At 40.8% G+C, this 21,232-nt stretch overlaps 1 protein-coding gene across 5 annotated transcripts in view; it reads left to right on the top strand.

The window, feature by feature from the left end:
- IGSF3 (immunoglobulin superfamily member 3) overlaps positions 1–21,232 on the top strand; it is a 131,937-nt gene that overhangs the window by 105,474 nt on the left and 5,231 nt on the right. For 4 of the 5 annotated variants that reach the window (XM_069601779.1, XM_069601770.1, XM_069601755.1 and 1 more), the window contains one exon: positions 2,105–2,593. In XM_069601779.1, coding sequence (XP_069457880.1) covers positions 2,105–2,593 — 489 coding nt within the window. Of the gene's footprint in view, positions 1–2,104; positions 2,594–4,632; positions 5,164–21,232 lie in introns of those variants that run through there. The other variant, XM_069601790.1, reaches the window with a different exon arrangement.

The raw sequence follows: 21,232 nt of genomic DNA, 5'->3' as shown, positions 1-21,232 counted from the left end.
TCCTCTGTCCATGGATTCTCCAGGCAAAATACTAGAGTGGGTAGCCATTCTCTTCTCCAGGGGATCTTCCAGACCCAGAGATCAAACCTGGGTCTCCTGCATTGCAGGTAGATTCTTTACCTTCTGAGCTACCAGGGAAGCCCCTTGAAGGGGCTCCAAAAAATTGTGAGCCTTAGACTAGAAGACAGAAAGGGATACTAGATGGAAGAGGCCCTTCTGGGGAACTGAATGTTCACAGCCCCTGACCACCTTGCCATGATGGGTCCAATGCCTCACTTGGGCCAGTGCAGCCTTTCTCTGTTGGCACATCAGCTGTGCTCCCTGGAGGGGTAAGCTGATGAGTGAGACAGTTTGAGTCGCCAGCAGACCGATTTCCTGTCCTGCCACTTTCTGCCCTCTGGCCCCTCCAGCGTCTCCTGCCACCACCATCACTGCCCCCCTCCACCTTGCCCCCCAACGCGTCCCTGGTGATAGGTGGGTTGATGCACCGTGCCCATCACCTATAGCTGGTTCCTAAGCTTTGTGTCCAGTGGTGCACACGAGATTCCAGATGTGCAGAGAGGAATGTGGAGGGGCTTAGCAGAGCCCCAAGTTAGTGGCGGTAACCAGTTTTGTGTTCACCTGCAAGCCAATTCAGCCCATTCATTGAAAGCCCAGGACAGTAGTTGGGAATGGTTCCTATTTGGTTGTCATCCAAGTAGAATCCGGTTCGGTCTATTTTTGTTGATGCTACATTGGCATTTTGCGTGAGCATTTCATAAACTGAGCCAAAGGGAGGAGGTAGGGAGTGAATTACACATTTAGAACCTACTCTAGAGAGCCCAAACTTGCAAAAGAAACAGATAGAGCCGTCTGGTAGCGTCTGTGGGATACGACTTACTTGTTCAGTTATCTCTTAGTGGTTATCTCTTATCTCTTATCTCAATCTCCTACGTCCATTGAGAGGACACTATCCATGTTATCCTCCTGGGGATTCCATACTTGGAGTAAGGAGCCCTTTCAGGTTTATTGTCTGTGATTGGCTTCAATCCTTGGAGAATGTTTACTTCCTTGGGTTTCCTGTGTTGTAGCCAACAAAACCGATACACACACAGTTTAAATTCAAAAGCTACTAAGGGGGTGAATTCATTTCCAAGGGCTGTCATAACAGATTAGCACAAACTTCGTAGCTTCAAATAACAGAAATCTGCTCTGTCATAGTTGTGGAGGCTGGAAGGGTGAAATCAAGGTGTTATCAGGGCCCTGCTCCCCTGAAGTTCCCAGGGAAGAGTCCTTCCTTGTCTCTTTCAGCTTCTCATGGCCCCGTGTTTCCTGGCTTGTGACTACATCATTCCAGTCTGTCTCTGCCTTTCTGTGTCCTTCTCCATGTGTCTCTGTGTACCCTCTTCCCTCCTGATATGTAGGCCTGCCCCAAATCAGTTATGAGCACATCTTAACTAAGTATATCTGCAAAGATCCTATTTCCAATTAAGGAAATTCAGAGAGTCCAGGTGGACATAACTTTGGGCAGAAATCTATTCAACCACTACAAGGGATCACAGTGAAAAGTGTGCCCCTCTCCCTCTGGATTCCTATAAGCATCCATGTTACCAGCTCCTTGTGAATTCTTCCACAGATATTCCAAGCAAATAGAATAAAATGTATTTTCTATTTTCTTCCATGGGGCTTCCCAGGTGGTGCTGGTGGTAAAGAAACCTACCTGCCAGTGCAGGAGATTCAAGAGAATGCGAGTATGATCCCTGGGTCAGGAAGATCCCCCTGGAGTAGGAAATGGCAACGCACTGCAGTATTCTTGCTTGGGAAATCCCATGGACAGAGGAGCCTGGCAGGCTACAGTCCGTGGGGTCACAAAGAGTCAGACATAACTGAGCATCTGAGCACACACACACATTTTCTTCTGCAGAGTGACATCCGGAGTACACAGTGTGCCGTACTCTTAACAGTTTTTCTTGAATTTCCTTCCTCCTGTCTGTACACAATGCCCCCTCATTCCTTTCAATAGATGCATGGAACTCTCTTGTATGTTACTGTATTCCTAAAACATATTTAATGGTGGACATTTAGTTGTTTTGAGCAGAAACTAAAACAGCCTTGTCTCCCACAGATGCTGCCCTGCAGGTGGACACAGTGGTCCCCAATGCCACGGTGTTCGAGAAGGCAGCTTTCCAGCTGGACTGTAGCATCGTGTCTCGCTCCAGCCAGGACTCCCGCTTCGCTGTGGCCTGGTACTCCCTGAGGACTAAGGCTGGAGGAAAAAGGGGTAGCCCTGGGCCAGAAGATGGGGAGGAGGAGGAGGAGGAGGAGGAAGTGGAGGTGGATGAAGAGGAGGAAGAGGACCCCACAGAGCGGACAGCCCTGCTGAGCGTGGGCGCAGATGCTGTCTTTGGCCCAGAGGGCAGCCCCTGGGAGGGCAGGCTTCGCTTTCAGATGCTCTCCCCGCTCCTCTACCGGCTCACCGTGCTGCAGGCCAGCCCCCAGGACACGGGTAATTACTCCTGCCGCGTGGAGGAGTGGCTGCCCAGCCCTCAAAAGGAATGGTACCGGCTGACCGAGGAGGAGTCGGCCCCCATCGGCATCCGCGTTCTGGACACAAGTAAGTTTTTTAAGTTTTCAGGGGAAAGTGTCACACTGTTGATTCTAGGTGTCTGGAAGAAAAATCAGAGCTTGATGGGGGACTGCTAAGCTGTTTTCTTGCCTGTTACAGGCGTTTAGGATTTGACACACCAGTTTAAGTAACTGACTCTTGATTGCCCTTGTGAAAAAAAAAAAAATGGCGATAGGAATTAAAGTGATCATATACCCTCTCATTTTTATAAAAAAGTTGATTCTCCACCAGATTAAATTTTAGTTAGATTTCATTATACATGTATATATTTGATGAAGGTGAAACAGGAGAATGAAAATTTGGCTTAAAACTCAACATTCAAAAAACTAAGATCATGGTATCTGGCCCCATCAGTTCAGTTCAGTCGCTCAGTTGTGTCTGACTCTTTGCAACCCCATAAATCGCAGCACGCCAGGCCTCCCTGTCTATCACCAACTCCTGGAGTTCACGTCCACTGAGTCAGTGATGCCATCCGGCCATCTCATCCTCTGTTGTCCCCTTCTCCTCCTGCCCCAAATCCCTCCCAGCATCAGAGTCTTTTCCAGTGAGCCAACTCTTCACATGAGGTGGCCAAAGTACTGGAGTTTCAGCTTTAGCATCAGTCCTTCCAAAGAAATCCCAGGGCTGATCTCCTTCAGAATGGACTGGTTGGATCTCCTTGCAGTCCAAGGGACTCTCAAGAGTCTTGTCTAACACCACAGTTCAAAAGCATCAATTCTTCGGCACTCAGCCCTCTTCACAGTCCAACTCTCACATCCATACATGACCACAGGAAAAACCATAGCCTTGACTAGACGGACCTTAGTCAGCAAAGTAATATCTCTGCTGGCCCCATCACTTCATGGTAAATAGATGGGGAAAAGGGGGAAACCGTGACAGATTTTATCTTCTTGGGCTCCAAAATCACTGCGGACAGTGTGTGCCGCCATGAAATTAAAAGATACTTGCTCCTTGGAAGAAAAGCTGACAACCTAGACAGTGTGTTAAAAAGCAGAGACATCACTTTGCTGACAAAAGTCCATATAGTCAAAACTATGGTTTTTTCAGTAGTCACATACGGATGAGAAAGTTGGACTATAAAGAAGGCTGAGCGCCAAAGAATTGATGGTTTTGAACTGTGGTGCTGGAGAAGACTCAAACTGAGAGCCCCTTTGACAGCAAGGAGATCAAACCAGTCAGTCCTAAAGGAAGTCAACCCTGAATATTCATTGGAAGGACTGATGCTGAAGCTGAAGCTCCACCCTTTGGCCACCTGATGAGAAGAGCTGACTCATTGGAAAAGACCCTGATGTTGGGAAAGACTGAAGACAGGAGGAAAAGGGAGCAGCAGAGGATGAAATGGTTAGCTAACATCACTGACTCAAGAGACACAGTTTGCACAAACTCCAGGAGATAGTGAAGGACAGGGAAGCCTGTGTGCTACAGTTCATGGAGTTGCAGAGAGTCAGACATGACTTAGCAACTCGACAATAACCACGCACAGGTATATTGTTAGATGTTACCTTGTGACTCATTAGAATATCCAACTTAGTCTCTTTTTAGCAAATCAGCAACAGAAGGGGAAGAATCCCAAAGAAAGGCAATGCCAAAGAATGCTCAAACTACCGCACAATTGCACTCATCTCACACGCTAGTAAAGTAATGCTCAAAATTCTCCAAGCCAGGCTTCAGCAATATGTGAACCGTGAAATTCCAGATGTTCAAGCTGGTTTTAGAAAAGGCAGAGGAACCAGAGATCAAATTGCCAACGTCCGCTGGATCATCGAAAAAGCAAGAGTTTCAGAAAAACATCTACTTCTGCTTTATTGATTATGCCAAAGCCTTTGACTATGTCGATCACAATAAACTGTGGAAAATTCTCAAAGAGATGGGAATACCAGACCACCTGACCTGCCTCCTGAGAAATCTGTATGCAGGTCAGAAAGCAACAGTTAGAACTGGACATGGAACAACAGACTGGTTCCAAATAGGAAAAGGAGTAGGTCAAGGCTGTATATTATCACCCTGCTTATTTCACTTATATGCAGAGTACATCATGAGAAACGCTGGACTGGAAGAAACACAAGCTGGAATCAAGATTGCCGGGAGAAACATCAATAACCTCAGATATGCAGATGACACCACCCTTCAGGCAGAAAGTGAAGAGGAACTAAAGAGCCTCTTGATGAAAGTGAAAGAGTAGAGTGAAAGAGTTGGCTTAAAGCTCAACATTCAGAAAACAAAGATCATGGCATCCAGTCCCATCACTTCATGGTGTCAGGGAATGTTTAACAAGAGGATTCCTACATGCTGTTTCTCATAAATCTTCTGTTCCCTATCAGTTTCTGTTGTCAGAAACTAGTGGAACAGCAAGCTGCTCCCAGGACTGAGGTCATTACGTGAGACAGGCTTGAGTCACCTTCAGTAAACATTCTCTTTACGGCAAAAGTGCTTAGTCCCAATCCCCTTTCTTGAGATATGGATTGTCTCCTGACCTTGTGACCATTATTAATCCCTCGTTCCCTTGGTAAAGGTTGCTGTACGTTTGGTTTTCTGATCTTTATCATTGTCGAAAGAAATTTTTGTACAACAGCCTATATATACTCACCGAAAGATCATTATAGCACCTTTGCTCCATCAGAGCTTGTGTCCCCGCGTCTGTCTTTCTTTCTTTCTTTCTTCCTCTCTCTCTCCCCTTCCCTCTGGCTCTCTCTTTCACTTTCTTATTGTCGACTGCGGACCACCAGGTTCAGGTCCATTAAAGGACCCCAACAAGTGGCACCCAGAACATGGACACTGGTATATGTGGCATTTCGGACGGAGTGACTCCAGGCTTATTGAGGTCAGGGCCTATTGAGGTCGGTAAGTACTAAGACACGGGTCAAACGGCTGGAAAGCCCCATTATTTCTCTGCTTTACTTCACTATTTGTTTAAAGTTCAGGGATTTTTAGTTTCGCGTCAATGAATAGAGGCTTGCTTTCAAACAGTGGTTAAATATAATCCTTGGTTCTCTGATAAATGCAGTTTTGATTTAGAAATTTGACACCAGGTCAAAGAAAATGTTGAACGAGCCACCAGGCAGGGAAAAAATATTCCAATTGATTTCTGGCCCCTATGGGCTCTCATGAAAGCTGTAATTCTGCCATTCATTTCAAGGTAATTCTAGCCCTCACGATATTCGACAACAGACTGAACATTTATTGCATGAATATCAAGTAGATGATAAAACTTTACAAAAGGCCCAATTAGAACAATGTAAAATATTTCAAAATTTTCTTACTAGCCCTGCCCCGGCTGCTTCAAATGCTCCTCCTGTGCCAACAGGCACAACTCCAAAAGTCTCTCCTTTGTTAGAACCTAATGAAAGTTATGCTAATTTTTTAGCTAGACTAGAAACTGCTGTTTCCCATACTGTAATAGGAGAAGAAACCAAGAAACAGCTAGAGAAATTACTTGCTTATGAGAATGCAAATCAGGAATGTTAAAGAACTATCCCTCCAATTCGTGAGACCGGGGCTAATATTGATTATTTGAAGGCTTGTCACAATCTGTGATCAGAAACTTAAAAGACGCAAATGCTAGCTAAGACAATGGCTTCTATCTTTAAAAAGGGAAATGAAGGATGCTTTACATGTGGAGATAAAAATCATTTAAAAAGGGACTGCCCTAAGAAGGCTAATAAAAAACCTCCAAGAAGTTGCCCTCGCTGCCGTAGAGGAATGCATTGGGCCAAAGATTGTAAATCTAAATTTGATAATGAAGGAAAACCTATTCCAGGAAACTCCAAACAGGGGACCCTCTAGGTCCCCTAGAACAAAAACAAGGGGCAAATTCTATCTTTTCCCTCAAACTCTCAACATCCGGCAATGCTGCCATCAATATACCAGCCCTAAATGATTTTTTCCTTTACCCTCAAGCAGTCCCTTCAAGAGTACTTACCGGACTTTTTGGACTTCTGCTTCCACAAACCTTCGGTCTTTTACTTGGCCCATCTAGTTTGACTTCTAAAGGAATTAATGTTCACCCGGGAATAATGGATTCAAATTATAAAGGAGAGATTCAAATTGTGATGTCATTTCAGGTTCTATGGCAATTCAAAACGGGGGACAAAATTGCTCAATTACTTCTTTTGCCTTACACTTCTATTAACTCCTCTAGTGATACACGGACAGGCAGATTCAACAGTACAGATCAAAAACAATTCTTATGGACATCATTGGTATCTGAATATGCCCAACTAAAAATAAGTATCAAAATTAATGGTAAAAGATTTTCTGGTCTCCTTGACACTGGATCTGATATTACTATTATTTCCAATCACTTATGGCCCAAATCCTGGCCTATACAAAAAAATCTCTTGCCAAATTGCAGGAATTTCTCAAACCAAAGTACAAGAAATTTATCAAAATGTTCAGATCTACCCATATGAAGGACCAAAAGGCCAGCCTGCAACATTAAGACCTTATGTGATAGATGCACCCCTTAATCTAATAGGAAGGGACTTATGCTATGGCAAACTCAGATATACATTCCATATTTTTCCTAAGGGCCACTGCTCATTTAACAAACAAAGCAATTATTAAAATAACTTGGAAGAATGACAAGTCTATTTGGGCAGAGCAGTGGCCCCTTACGAAAGAAAAATTACAGGCTACTAAAGAACTTATAGACACAGTTAGAATTAAAACATATTGAGGAATCTTGCTCCTTGAAACTCTCCTATTTTTGTTATAAAAAAGAAATCTAACAAATGACCTCTCTTAACAGACCTTAAAAAAGGTTAACGCATCTATGAAACCTATGGATACATTACAACCGGAGATCCCATCACCTATTATTGGCACATTATTATTGCTGATTTACAAGACTGCTTTAGACTCCAGAGAAAACTGATTAAAATAAAATTTTTTTTTGAAATTGCAAAACCGATTCTTTTTACATGTGCAGTTAGGAAAAGGTTAACTTTTGTTAAAATTCTTTGGAACTCCAATTCTGCCTGGGAAACAAAAACAGGCCTAAGAAAAAACCTAAAGTTAACTCTTATCATGTCCTTGGGATACACAGCCCACTCTCTCTAGGATTCCAGCCATAAACAAATTGGTGGAACTCAAAAAAAAACAAACAGATATTTTAAATTTCAAGCGGAAAACTATGCCTGTCTATCTAAAATTATCTATGTCTCAATATATGTCTTTATTTTTAGATAATATGAAATTAATAAGCTCTATTTAAATTCAAGTCCACATGAACTGAAAAATATTCACTATTCAATATAATGTTTATTTAAATATAAATATAATTTAAATATAATTATATGCTAATCTAACTAAGACATGTCTTAAGTCATCAACATTATATAATACTTTTATTGTGCCTAGGTTTAAGGTAAACTAAATTTGTCAACAAGAAGGTAACTCTTTATATATATATAAATATATAAATGAGATGAAAACTTTTAGATAAACTATTAAAAATAATTATATTTTTAATAGAATAATCTATTATTATAATAATCTAAAATAATCTCTTAGGATTGGGGTAACTTAAGTTTCTGGAGATACACTAAACTAAATAATAAAAGTTTATTAAATAGCTAGGTCATTTCCAAATGAAGTAAGATTTTAAAACATGAATTACTGAACGCTAACTTCCTCTTACAAAAAATTTTTTCTTACTGAAAAACTAAAGAGATTTTAGACTATTAATAAATATAAATAAAAATAAATATATATATATCATATTCATCAATCTATAAAATGCTAACATACAAGACACTTCATAGTTGCTAAAGAAAAGTAAGATACATGCTTTTAATAAAAAGATATAAGACATGGCAAAATGAATATGAAAATATAAAAAAGGTTTAAGACAAATGAAAAAAAATTTGATGGCAAATGGATGTAACTCATTGCCCTGAACTTTTTTCCTCTTCCTTCTTACATGTCTCGATTGATGTAAATTCTTCTTTTATATGGGCCACACCTCTCCGAGGTGAAACTACACAACATATTATCACCCACCTATTAACTTACTTTGCAATAACGAGAACACCTAATTCTATAAAAACAGACAATGGCCTGCCTTTATTTCTAAGCAAACTCAAACAATTTTTACATTCGTTCTCTATTAAACAGATTACAGACATTCCTTATAATCCACAAATACACGACATAATTAAACACATTGCACACTGTGACTGCAAGTAAAAAATTGAATAAGAAAGACACAGAAACACTTTTATCTTCCTTATCCAGAGCAGACTTTACCAGATTCTAGTGCAATATATTCTTTAAGCCTACAACTATTATTACTATAGCTTTATTTCTGTTTCCAGCCTGTAAGATTCTTAAAATAACATCAACCTCACTGCCTATTTCACAGTACAAAACGAAAACAACATTAAAAAAGACACCATTTGCCAAATAAGTTATTTGTTCCTAAGAATATCAAAGATACAAAATATTCGCCTTTTCAAGTCTGTCGTGAAAGTACAATCGTCTTCTTTAACAGACTGAACAGAGACTTTCAACAACCGCCAGGTTGCATTTCTTTTTCCAGGGACAAGGTCAGGTATTTGGGTGTGAGCAACATTTCATTTGTCAACTTGTTCTGCATCAGCTTTTCAGTAATTTCACTTAGGAAAAAATGTTTGACTGTTTGCTCCTAATCCTTTGCCCCCAGATAACACAAACCACTTAAAACACAGTCAGATCCCATTTCTTTTTATATCAAGAAAAATGTATGCACTGAATGAGGAAGAAATCAACCCATTAATTCAATACCACAACCAAATACCAGGCCCCAAACAGATCTCTAGATGATTTTTTTTGGACTAAAATATTTCCTAAAAGTGTTTTCATCATTATCGCTTTCCTTTCTTTCTGTAACTATTGTTAATATAGCTTTATTTATTATAAATTTTTTAAACTTACCGCAAGGAGATATTTTGACAAAAGCAGAAAAACATTTCGAGACATTGAAGGACACCTCCCTTCCTTTGCCCATTTGGTATCAAGACAGATTAATCAATGGAAATCTAAGAAACTAATCTTACAGGGAAAAGGGTATGCTTCTATTTCTCCAGATGGATCCAACGAACTCACATGGCTTCCTCTTCGGAAGATTAAACCTAAGGGGGCACACAACATTCAAACTAGAGACCAAACAACAAAAACCCCAGGAAGAAGAAATTCCAATACAAGCCATGGCAGCTTTAAAAATTTCCATAAAACCACACTCGACGTCACCGACCTCATGATCTCCCTACTTGGGGACAGATAAAAACCCTTACTGAAAATCTGATTTCTCAACAGGGAACACCTCGGAATCCTGAGAATATTTTTCTTTGCTATGTTTGCTTTGCTTGCTTTTCCTTCCCCCATTCAGGCTGACTTTATTGATCACACTTATTGAGCTTATAGTGGGGGCCTAACCCCCGCCCCCTTTTTATTATAGATTACAGAATGGACAGATATAGGACCAATTGTATCCACTAATGACTCAACACATATGCCCCCTCCTTGGAGCTTGGAGGGGCCCTCTCATCCTGAGGAAGAAGGAAGACTAATTAACATTTCTCTAGGCTACGAAATCCTTCCTTTATACATGGGCCCAATAAAATTATGTATTAATGTTAATCGACAAACTTGGGCTTTCGTCCTGCCTCCAAAAAAGAACTTCCACACATTGCTTGGATTATTTACTGCCCTTTCTTTGTCCATGAACCATGTTTATACTACTGAAACTTTAGGGAAACAATTAGGGAAAGAACAAAGAACACTATGCAAAGGGTTTACTAATAAGATCTTTAAATATAATCCTTGTTCATTGGGACAAATGTCAGGCCAAATCAGGAAAATTAATAAAATTGCAAATTATATACTTGTTTTAACTCTTCTTTTTTTTTAATATAAATTTATTTTAATTAGAGGCTAATTACTTAATAATATTGTATTGGTTTTGCCATACAATGACATGAATCTGCCACAGGTATATATGTGTTTCCCATCCTGAATCCCCCCTCCCACCTCCCTCCCCATACCATCCCTCTGGTTCATCCCAGTACACCAGCCCCGAACATCCTGTATCATGCATTGAACCTGGACTGGTGATTCGTTTCACATATGATAATATACATGTTTCAGTGGCATTCTCCCAAATTATCCCACCCTCGCCATCTCCCACAGAGTCCAAAAGATTGTTCTATACATCTGTGTCTCTTTTGCTATCTCACTTACAGGGTTATCATTACCATCTTTCTAAATTCCATATATATGCATTATTCTGAAAGACATGGGAATACCAGACCACCTAACATGCCTCTTGAAAAACCTATATGCAGGTCAGGAAGCAACAGTTAGAACTAGACATGGAACAACAGACTGGTTCCAGATAGGAAAAGGAGTACGTCAAGGGTGTATATTGTCACCCTGCTTATTTAACTTATATGCAGAATACATCATGAGAAATGCTGGGCTGGAAGAAGCATAAGCTGGAATCAAGATTGTCGGGAGAAATATCAATAACCTCATATATGCGGATGACACCACCCTTATGGCAGAAAGTGAAGAGGAACTAAAGAGCCTCTTGATGAAAGTGAAAGAGGAGAGCGAAAAAGTTGGCTTAAAGCTCAACATTCAGAAAATGAAGATCATGGCATCCGGTCCCATCACTTCATGGGAAATAGATGGGGAAACAGTAGAAACAGTGTCAGACTTTATTTTGGGGGGCTCCAAAATCACTGTAGATGGTGATTGCAGCCATGATATTAAAACACGCTTACTCTTTGGAAGGAAAGTTATGACCAACCTAGATAGCATATTCAAACGCAGAGATATTACTTTGCCAACAAAGGTCCGTCTAGTCAAGGCTATGGTTTTTCCTGTGATGATGTATGGATATGAGAGTTGGACTGTGAAGAAAGCTGAGTGCAGAAGAATTGATGCTTTTGAACTGTGGTGTTGGAGAAGACTCTTGAGAGTTGCTTGGACTGCAAGGAGATCCAACCAGTCCATTCTAAAGGAGATCAGTCCTGGGATTTCTTTGGAAGGACTGATGCTAAAGCTGAAACTCCAGTACTTTGGCTACCTCATGTGAAGAGTTGACTCATTGGAAAGGACTCTGATGCTGGGAGAGATTGGGGGCAGGAGGAGAAGGGGACAACAGAGGATGAGATGGCTGGATGGCATCACCGACTCAATGGACATGAGTTTGAGTGAACTCCGGGAGTTGGTGATGGACAGGGAGGCCTGGCATGCTGCGATTCATGGGGTCGCAAAGAGTCGGACACGACTGAGCGACTGAACTGAACTGATACTGTATAGGTGTTTTTCTTTCTGGCTTACTTCACTCTGTATAATAGGCTCCAGTTTCATCCACCTCATTAGAACTGATTCAAATGTATGCTTTTTAATGGCTGAGTAATACTCCATTGTGTATATGTACCACAGCTTTCTTATCCATTCATCTGCTGATGGACATCTGGGTTGCTTCCATGTCCTGGCTGTTGTAAACAGTGCTGTGATTAACATTGGGGTGCACGTGTCTCTTTCAATTCTGGTTTCCTTGGGGTGTATGCCTAGAAGTGGGATTGCTGGGTCATATGGCAGTTCTATTTCCAGTTTTTAAAGGAATCTCCACACTGTTTTCCATAGTGGCTGTACTAGTTTGCATTCCCACCAACAGTGTAAGAGGGTTCCCTTTTCTTCACACCCTCTGCAGCATGTATTGCTTGTAGACTTTTGGATCGCAGCCATTCTGACTGGTGTGAAGTGGTACCTCATTGTGGTTTTGATCTGCATTTCTCTGATAATGAGTGATGTTGAGCATCTTTTCATGTGTTTGTCAGCCATCTGTATGTCTTTGGAGAAATGTCTGTTTAGTTCTTTAGACCATTTTTTGGTTGGGTCATTTATTTTTCTGGAATTGAGCTGCAGGAGTTGCTTGTATATTTTTCAGATTAATTCTGTCAGTTGCTTCATTTGCTATTATTTTCTGCCATTCTGAAGACTTTCTTTTCACCTGGTTTATAGTTTCCTTTGTTGTGCAGAAGCTTTTAATTTTAATTAGGTCCTATTTGTTTATTTTTGCTTTTATTTCCAATATTCTGGGAGGTGGGTCATAGAGGATCCTGCTGGGATTTATGTCAGAGTGTGTTTTGCCTATGTTCTCCTCTAGGAGTTTCATAGTTTCTGGTTTTATTTAGCTCGTTAATCCATTTTGAGTTTATTTTTATGTATGGTGTTAGAAAGTGTTCTAGTTTCATTCTTTTACAAATGGTTGACCAGTTTTCCCAGCATCACTTGTTAAAGAGATAGTCTTTTCTCCATTGTATATTCTTGCCTCCTTTGTCAAAGATAAGGTGTCCATAGGTGTGTGGATTTATCTCTGGGCTTTCTATTTGGTTCCATTGATCTATATTTCTGTCTTTGTGCCAGTACCATACTGTCTTGATGACTGTAGCTTTGTAGTAGAGCCTGAAGTCAGGCAAGTTGATTCCTCCAGTTCCATTCTTTTTTCTCAACATTCCTTTGGCTATTTGAGGTTTTTTTGTATTTCCATACAAATTGTGAAATTATTTGTTCTAGCTCTGTGAAAAATACCGTTGGTAGCTTGAAAAATACTGTTGGTAGCTGGATTGCATTGAATCTATAGATTGCTTTGGGAAGTATACTCATTTTCACTATATTGATTCTTCTGATCCATGAACATGGTATATTTCTCCATCTATTAGTGTCCTCTTTGATTTCTTTCACCAGTGTTTTATAGTTTTCTTTATATAGGTCTTTTGTTTCTTTAGGTAGATATATTCCTAGGTATTTTATTCTTTTCATTGCAGTGGTGAATGGAATTTTTTCCTTAATTTCTATTTTCTCATTATTAGTGTATAGGAATGCGAGGGGTTTCTGTGTGTTGATTTTATATCCTGCAACTGTAACATATTCATTGATTAGCTCTAGTAATTTTCTGGTGGCATCTTTAGGGTTTTCTATGTAGAGGATCATGTCATCTGCAAACAGTGAGAGTTTTACTCCTTCTTTTCAATTTGGATTCCTTTTATTTCTTTTCTGCTCTGAGTGCTGTGGCCAAAACTTCCAAAACTATGTTGAATAGTAGTGGTGAGAGTGGGCACCCTTGTCTTGTTCCTGATTTTAGGGGAAATGCTTTGAGTTTTTCACCATTGAGGATAATGTTTGTGTGGGTTTGTCACATATAGCTTTTATTATGTTGAGGTATGTTCTTTCTATTCCTGCTTTCTGGAGGGTTTTTATCACAAATGGATGTTGAATTTTGCCAAAGGCTTTCTCTGCATCTGTTGAGATAATCATATAGTTTTTATTTTTCAGTTTGTTAATATGGTGTATTGCACTGATTGATTTGCAGATATTGAAGAATCCTTGCATCCCTGGGATAAAGCCCACTTGGTCATGATGTATGATCTTTTTAATGTGTTGTTGGATTCTGATTGCTAGAATTTTGTTGAGGGTTTTTGCATCTATGTTCATCAGTGATATTGGCCTGTAGTTTTCCTTTTTTGTGGCATCTTTGTCATGTTTTGGTATTAGGGTGATGGTGGCCTCATAGAATGAGTTTGGAAGTTTACCTTCCTCTGCAGTTTTCTGGAAGAGTTTGAGTAGGATAGGTGTTAGCTCTTCTCTAAATTTGGTAGAATTCAGCTCTGAAGCCGTCTAGACCTGGGCTTTTGTTTGCTAGAAGATTTCTGATTACAGTTTCAATTTCCTTGCTTGTGATGGGTCTGTTAAGATTTTCTATCTCTCCCTGGTTCAGTTTTGGAAAGTTGTACTTTTCTAAGAATTTGTTCATTTCTTCCACATTGTCCATTTTATTGGCATATAACTGTTGATAGTAGTCTCTTATGATCCTTTGTATTTCTGTGTTGTCTGTTGTGATCTCTCCATTTTCATTTCTAATTTTATTGATTTGATTTTTCTCCCTTTGTTTCTTGATGAGTCTGGCTAATGGTTTGTCAGTTTTATTTATCCTCTCAAAGAACCAGCTTTTAGCTTTGTTGATTCTTGCTATGGTCTCTTTTGTTTCTTTTGCATTTATTTCTGCCCTAATTTTTAAGATTTCTTTCCTTCTACTAACTCTGGGGTTCTCCATTTCTTCCTTTTCTAGTTGCTTTAGGTGTAGAGTTAGGTTATTTATTTGACTTTTTTCTTGTTTCTTGAGGTATGCTTATATTGCTGTGATCCTTCCCCTTAGCGCTGCTTTTACAGTGTCCCACAGGTTTTGGGTTTTCATTTGTTTCTATGCATATTTTGATTTCTTTTTGATTTCTTCTGTGATTTGTTGGTTATTCAGCAGCATGTTGTTCAGCCTCCATATGCTAGAATTTGTCATTGAGATCTAATCTTACTGCATTGTGGTCAGAAAAGATACTTGGAATGATTTCAGTTTTTTTCAGTTTACCAAGACTAGATTTATGGTGGAGGATGTGATCTGTCCTGGAGAAGGTTCCGTGTACGCTTGAGAAAAAGGTGAAGTTCATTGTTTTGGGGCAAAATGTCCTATAGATATCAATTAGGTCTAACTGGTCTATTCTATCATTTAAAGTTTGTGTTTCCTTGTTAATTTTCTGTTTAGTTGATCTATCCATAGGTATGAGTGGGATATTAAAGTCTCTCACTATTATTGTGTTATTGTTAATTTCTCCTTTCATACTTGTTAGCATTTGTCTTACATATTGCAGTGCTCCTATGTTGGGTGCATATATATTTATAATTGTTATATCTTCTTCTTGGATTGATCCTTTGATCATTATGTAGTGTCCTTCTTTGTCTCTTTCACAGCCTTTGTTTTAAAGTCTATTTTATCGGATATGAGTATCGCTACTCCTGCTTTCTTTGGTCTCTGTTTGTGTGGAAAACCTTTTTCCAGCCCTTCACTTTCAGTCTGTATGTGTCCCTTGTTTTGAGGTGGGTCTCTGGTAGACAACATATATAGGGGTCTTGTTTTTGTATCCATTCAGCCAGTCTTTGTCTTTTGGTAAATTGAACCCGTTGGTTGTAAATTGAACCCATGGGTTGTAAATTCAACCCATTTACATTTAAGGTAATTACTGATAAGTATGATCCCGTTGCCATTTACTTTGTTGTTTGGGGTTCGAGTTTATACACCTTTTCTGTGTTTCCTGTCTAGAGAAGATCCTTAGGCATTTGTTGGAAAGCTGGTTTGGTGGTACTGAATTCTGTCAGCTTTTGCTTGTCTGTAAAGCTTTTGATTTCTCCTTCATATTTGAATGAGATCCTTGCTGGGTGCAATAATCTGAGCTGTAGGTTATTTTCTTTCATCACTTTAAGTGTGTCCTGCCATTCCCTCCTGGCCTGAAGAGTTTCTATTGAAAGATCAGCTGTTATCCTTATGGGAATCCCCTTGTGTGTAATTTGTTGTTTTTCCCTTGCTGCTTTTATTATTTGTTCTTTGTGTTTGATCTTTGTTAATTTGATTAATATGTGTCTTGGGGTGTTTCGCCTTGGGTTTATCTTGTTTGGGACTCTCTGAGTTTCTTGGACTTGGGTGATTATTTCCTTCCCCATTTTAGGGAAGTTTTCAACTATTATCTCCTCAAGTATTTTCTCATGGTCTTTCTTTTTGTCTTCTTCTGGGACTCCTATGATTCAAATGTTGGGGCGTTTAACATTGTCCCAGAGGTCTCTGAGATTGTCCTCATTTCTTTTAATTCATTTTTCTTTTTTCCCCTCTGATTCATTTATTTCTACCATTCCATCTTCTACCTCACTTATCGTATCTTTCGCCTCTGTTATTCTACTGTTGGTTCCCTCCAGAGTGTTTTTGATCTCATTTATTGCATCATTCATTATATATTGACTCTTTTTTATTTCTTCTAGGTCCTTGTTAAACCTTTCTTGCATCTTCTCAATCCTTGTCTCCAGGCTGTTTATCTGTGATTCCATTTTGTTTTCAAGATTTTGGATCAGTTTCACTGTCATTATTCAGAATTCTTTCTCAGGTCGATTCCCTATCTCTTCCTCTTTTTGTTTGGTTTGGTGGGCATTTATCCTGTTTCTTTACCTGCTGGGTATTTCTCTGCCTCTTCATCTTGTTTATATTGCTGTGTTTGAGGTGGCCTTTCCATATTCTGGCAGTTTGTGGAGTTCTCTTTATTGTGGAGTTTCCTCGCTGTGGGTGGGGTTGGACAGGTGGCTTGTCAAGGTTTCCTGGTTAGGGAAGCGTGTGTCAGTGTTCTGGTGGGTGGAGCTGGATTTCTCTCTCTGGAGTGCAATGAAGTGTCCAGTAATGAGTTATGAGATGTCAGTGGGTTTGGAGTGACTTTGGGCAGCCTGTATATTGAAGCTCAGGGCTATGTTCCTGTGTTGCTGGAGAATTTGCATGGTATGTTTTGCTCTGGAACTTGTTGGCCCTTGGGTAGTTCTTGGTTTCAGTGTAGGTTTGGAGGCATTTGATGAGCTCCTGTTGATTAATGTTCCCTGGAGTTAGGAGTTCTCTCGTGTTCTCAGGATTTGGACTTAAGCCTACTGCCTTGGTTTTCAGTCTTATTCTTACATTCAGCTCAAGACTTCTCCATCTATACTTCACTTTCAGATAGTTCCTTGATCCGGCTTATACTTCTCAAGATCTATAGGCCCCTTCCTATGTAGTCGTTGCTAACTACAGGGTTTTGATCTATTTCACCTGTCACTTCCAAGGCGGTTCCCTCTGTTTTCACTTCTTCTGTGTGCTGGCCTCTTCAGTGTCTAATTTCTGCCCTGATACAAGGGGGCGGTGGTGGACGCTTTTTTAGGCTCACTTGTTCAGTCGTGCTGTGGGGAGAGAGGGACGCTGCAAACAAATATCACTGGCATGTGCTCGCAGTGTCTCGGCCACACTGAGTTTGCCTCTGCTGACAGCATGTGTGCTTTCCCCGTATACATTGCTTAGGCTGTAGGTTTGCTCTGCCGGGAACTGTCTTGAGGCTGGCCCTGGATTGTATGCGCTTCCCAGGTCTAAGCCTCTCGGGTTCAGGTACTCGGGTACTCCTCAGAGGCACAGACTTGGTTGGGCCTGTGTTTTGTGCCCTTCCCAGGTCCAAGCAGCTCAGGTGATCAGGTGTTTGGTGAGCACGGTAGCTGTGACTTATCACCTCTCCCGTCCCTGCTGCTTGGTTTTTTGGGTGTGCAACCGGCGCACCATCTCAGGTGGATGTTGACCATCCAGAATCCCAAGAAGTCTCGGTTAGCAATGAAACCTGTTTGCAGTTTGGTAGATAATCCCTCTCTGGGGCCATGATTGCCCCCTTTCCAGCTCTGGCTGCCTTTGCCTGCCTGTCTCCGGTGGGGGATGGGCCGGTCCGCAGCTGGCTAGCTCTAGTCAGTCCTTTCTTCTGTGAGCCGGTTTTCATGGGGTAACTATCCCACAGTCTGGTTTGCTGTCTCAAGGTAGTTCCCTCAGATTGCCCTCGGGGCATTCAGGCCCGGTCCTTACTCTAAGCAATGCAGCCAGCGCCTCCCTGCCCAGCACCTGCTTGCTAGTGGCGGATGCGGGTGTCAGTGCTGCTTCTCTGCTGGGAGTTACCGTTGGGCACATAATCTATGGGTTTTAATTATTTATTTTTCTTCCCAGTTATGTTGCCCTCTGAGGTTCCAAAGCTCACTACAGACTTGCCAGTGAGAGTGTTTCCTGGTGTTTGGAAACCTCTCTCTTTTTTAAGACTCCCTTCTTGGGATGGATCTCCATCCCTACCTCTTTTGTCTCTCTTTTTATCTTTTATATTTGTTCCTACCTCCTTTCAGAGACAATGGGCTGCTTTTTGGGTGCCGACGTCCTCTGCCGGTGTTCTGAAGTTGTTTTGTGGAATTTACTCTGCATTCAAATGTTCTTTTGATGAATTTGTGGGGGAGAAAGTGGTCCTCCCATCCTATCCCTCCACCATCTTAGGACCACCCCCTGAACTCTTCTATTTCCTTAAGAAATGAATCCCTTTTGATTCTTCGATCTCGACATAATCTGTGGTTACCAGTAAATCTCCAACGACCCTGGGAAGGAGATCCAGTGGGTGGACTTGCTTCCCGGTTACTTGCTAAATTGCTCTGGCGATCTAAACGATTCATTGGATGGCGGATTTTTGGCATTTTGGGATTAATAGCTATTTGCACCACTGCTGTTATCACTGGTGTTGCTTTACAAACCCCAATTCAAACACATAATTTTATTCAAAATTGGGCTAAAGATGCCCACGCAGGCTCAGATAGATGAGGATATTCAAGATGAAATACAGGAACTAAAAACAGCCATCAAATGGGTTGGAGATTAATAGATGTACAAAAACAGGTGATGCTAAACTGTGATTGGAATTCTACTCAGTTTTGTGTTCAGTTCAGTCGCTCAGTCATGTCTGACTCTTTGTGACCCCATGAATCGCAGCACGCCAGGCCTTCCTGTCCATCACCAACTCCCAGAGTTCACTCAGACTCGCTTCCATCGAGTCAGTGATGCCATCCAGCCATCTCATCCTCTGTCGTCCCCTTCTCCTCCTGCCCCAAATCCCTCCCAGCATCAGAGTCTTTTCCAATGAGTCAACTCTTCACATGAGGTGGCCAAAGTACTGGAGTTTCAGCTTTAGCATCATTCCTTCCAAAGAAATCCCAGGGTTGATCTCCTTCAGAATGGACTGGTTGGATCTCCTTGCAGTCCAAGCAACTCTCAAGAGTCTTCTCCAACACCACAGTTCAAAAGCATCAATTCTTTGGCGCTCAGCCTTCTTCATAGTCCAACTCTCATATCCATACATCACCACAGGAAAAACCATAGCCTTGACTAGACTGACCTTTGTTGGCAAAGTAATGTCTCTGCTTTTAAATATGCTATCTAGGTTGGTCATAACTTTTCTTTCAAGGAGTAAGCGTCTTTTAATTTCATGGCTACAGTCACCATCTGCAGTGATTTTGGAGCCCAAAAAAATAAAGTCTGACACTGTTTCCACTGTTTCCCCATCTATTTCCCATGAAGTGATGGGACTAGATCATGATCTTCATTTTCTGAATGTTGAGCTTTAAGCCAACTTTTTCACTCTCCTCTTTCACTTTCATCAAGAGGCTTTTTAGTTCCTCTTCACTTTCTGCCATAAGGGTGGTGTCATATGCATATGAGGTTATTGATATTTCTCCCGGCAATCTTGATTCCAGCTTGTGCTTCTTCCAGTCCAGCGTTTCTCATGATGTACTCTGCATATAAGTTAAATAAGCAGGGTGACAATATACAGCCTTGACATACTCTTTTCCTATTTGGAACCAATCTGTTGTTCCATGTCCAGTTCTAACTGTTGCTTCCTGACCTGCGTACAGATTTCTCAAGAGGCAGGTCAGGTGGTCTGGTATTCCCATCTCTTTCAGAATTTTCCACAGTTTATTGTGATCCACAAAGTCAAAGGATTTCAGTTCAATAATAGTGCCTACAACTGGGAACAAATGAAATTTCATTTACAAAACGTACATGATAATGCCTCTCTGAATGTACAGTTATTTTTTAAAAAATCTTTGAAACATTTTCTAAAAATCTGCCCTTTTCCACTAATTTGAACACTTTAGCTGAACAACTAGCTGATATGGGCTAGACCCACACAGATGGTTTCAAAGCATTACAACATCAGGTCTGGAACTGTAATTTTGGTGATTGTCTTAACAATTATATTTGTTGTCTACCATTGCCTTCATGCAAAAATTGTTAAAACTAAAGACACTCTAATGGTCAGAACCCTTTTTGCAAATATTAATAAATAAGGGGAATTGTCAGGGAATGTTTAACAGGAGGATTCCTGCGTGCTGTTTCTCATAAATCTTATCAGTTCCCTATCAGTTTCTGTTGTCAGAAACTAGTGGAACAGCAAGCTGCTCCCAGGACTGAGGTCATTATGTGAGACAGGCTTGAGTCTCCTTCAGTAAACATTCTCTTTACGGCAAAAGTGCTTAGTCCCGATCCCCTTTCTTGAGATATGGATTGTCTTCTGACCTTGTGACCATTATTAATCCCTTGTTCCCTTGGTAAGGGTTGCTGTACGTTTGGTTTTCTGATCTTTATCATTGTTGAAAGAAATTTCTTGTACAACAGCCTATATATACTCACCGAAAGATCATTAAAGCACCTTTGCTCCATCAGAGCTTGTGTCCCCGTGTCTGTCTGTCTTTTTCCCTCTCTCTCTCTCTCTCTCCCCCTCCCTCTGGCTCTCTCTTTTTCACTTTCTTATCGTCGACTCTAGACCCCCAGGTTCCGGTCCATTAAAGGACTCCAACGTTAAGGCAAATAGATGGTGAAACAGTGGGAATAGTGGCTGACTTTATTTTTCTGGGCTCCAAAATCACTGCAGATGATAATTACAGCCATGAAATTAAAAGACACTTCTTGGAAGGGAAGTTATGACCAACCTAGATGGCATATTCAAAAGCAGAGACATTACTTTGCCAACAAAGGTCCATCTAGTCAAGGCTATGGTTTTTCCAGTGGTCATGTACGATGTGAAAGTTAAACTATAAAGAAAGCTGAGTGCCGAAGAATTGATGCTTTTGAACTGTGGTGTTGGAGAACACTCTTGAGAGTCCCTTGGACTGCAAGGAGATCTAACCAGTCAATTGTAAAGGAGATCAGTCCTGGGTGTTCGTTGAAAGGACTGA

Source organism: Ovis canadensis, chromosome 1, assembly GCF_042477335.2.
Source record: "Ovis canadensis isolate MfBH-ARS-UI-01 breed Bighorn chromosome 1, ARS-UI_OviCan_v2, whole genome shotgun sequence".
NCBI lineage: Eukaryota > Metazoa > Chordata > Mammalia > Artiodactyla > Bovidae > Ovis > Ovis canadensis.
Note: the sequence above shows the minus strand (reverse complement) of the source record. Positions and strands in the feature narration are given on the sequence as shown.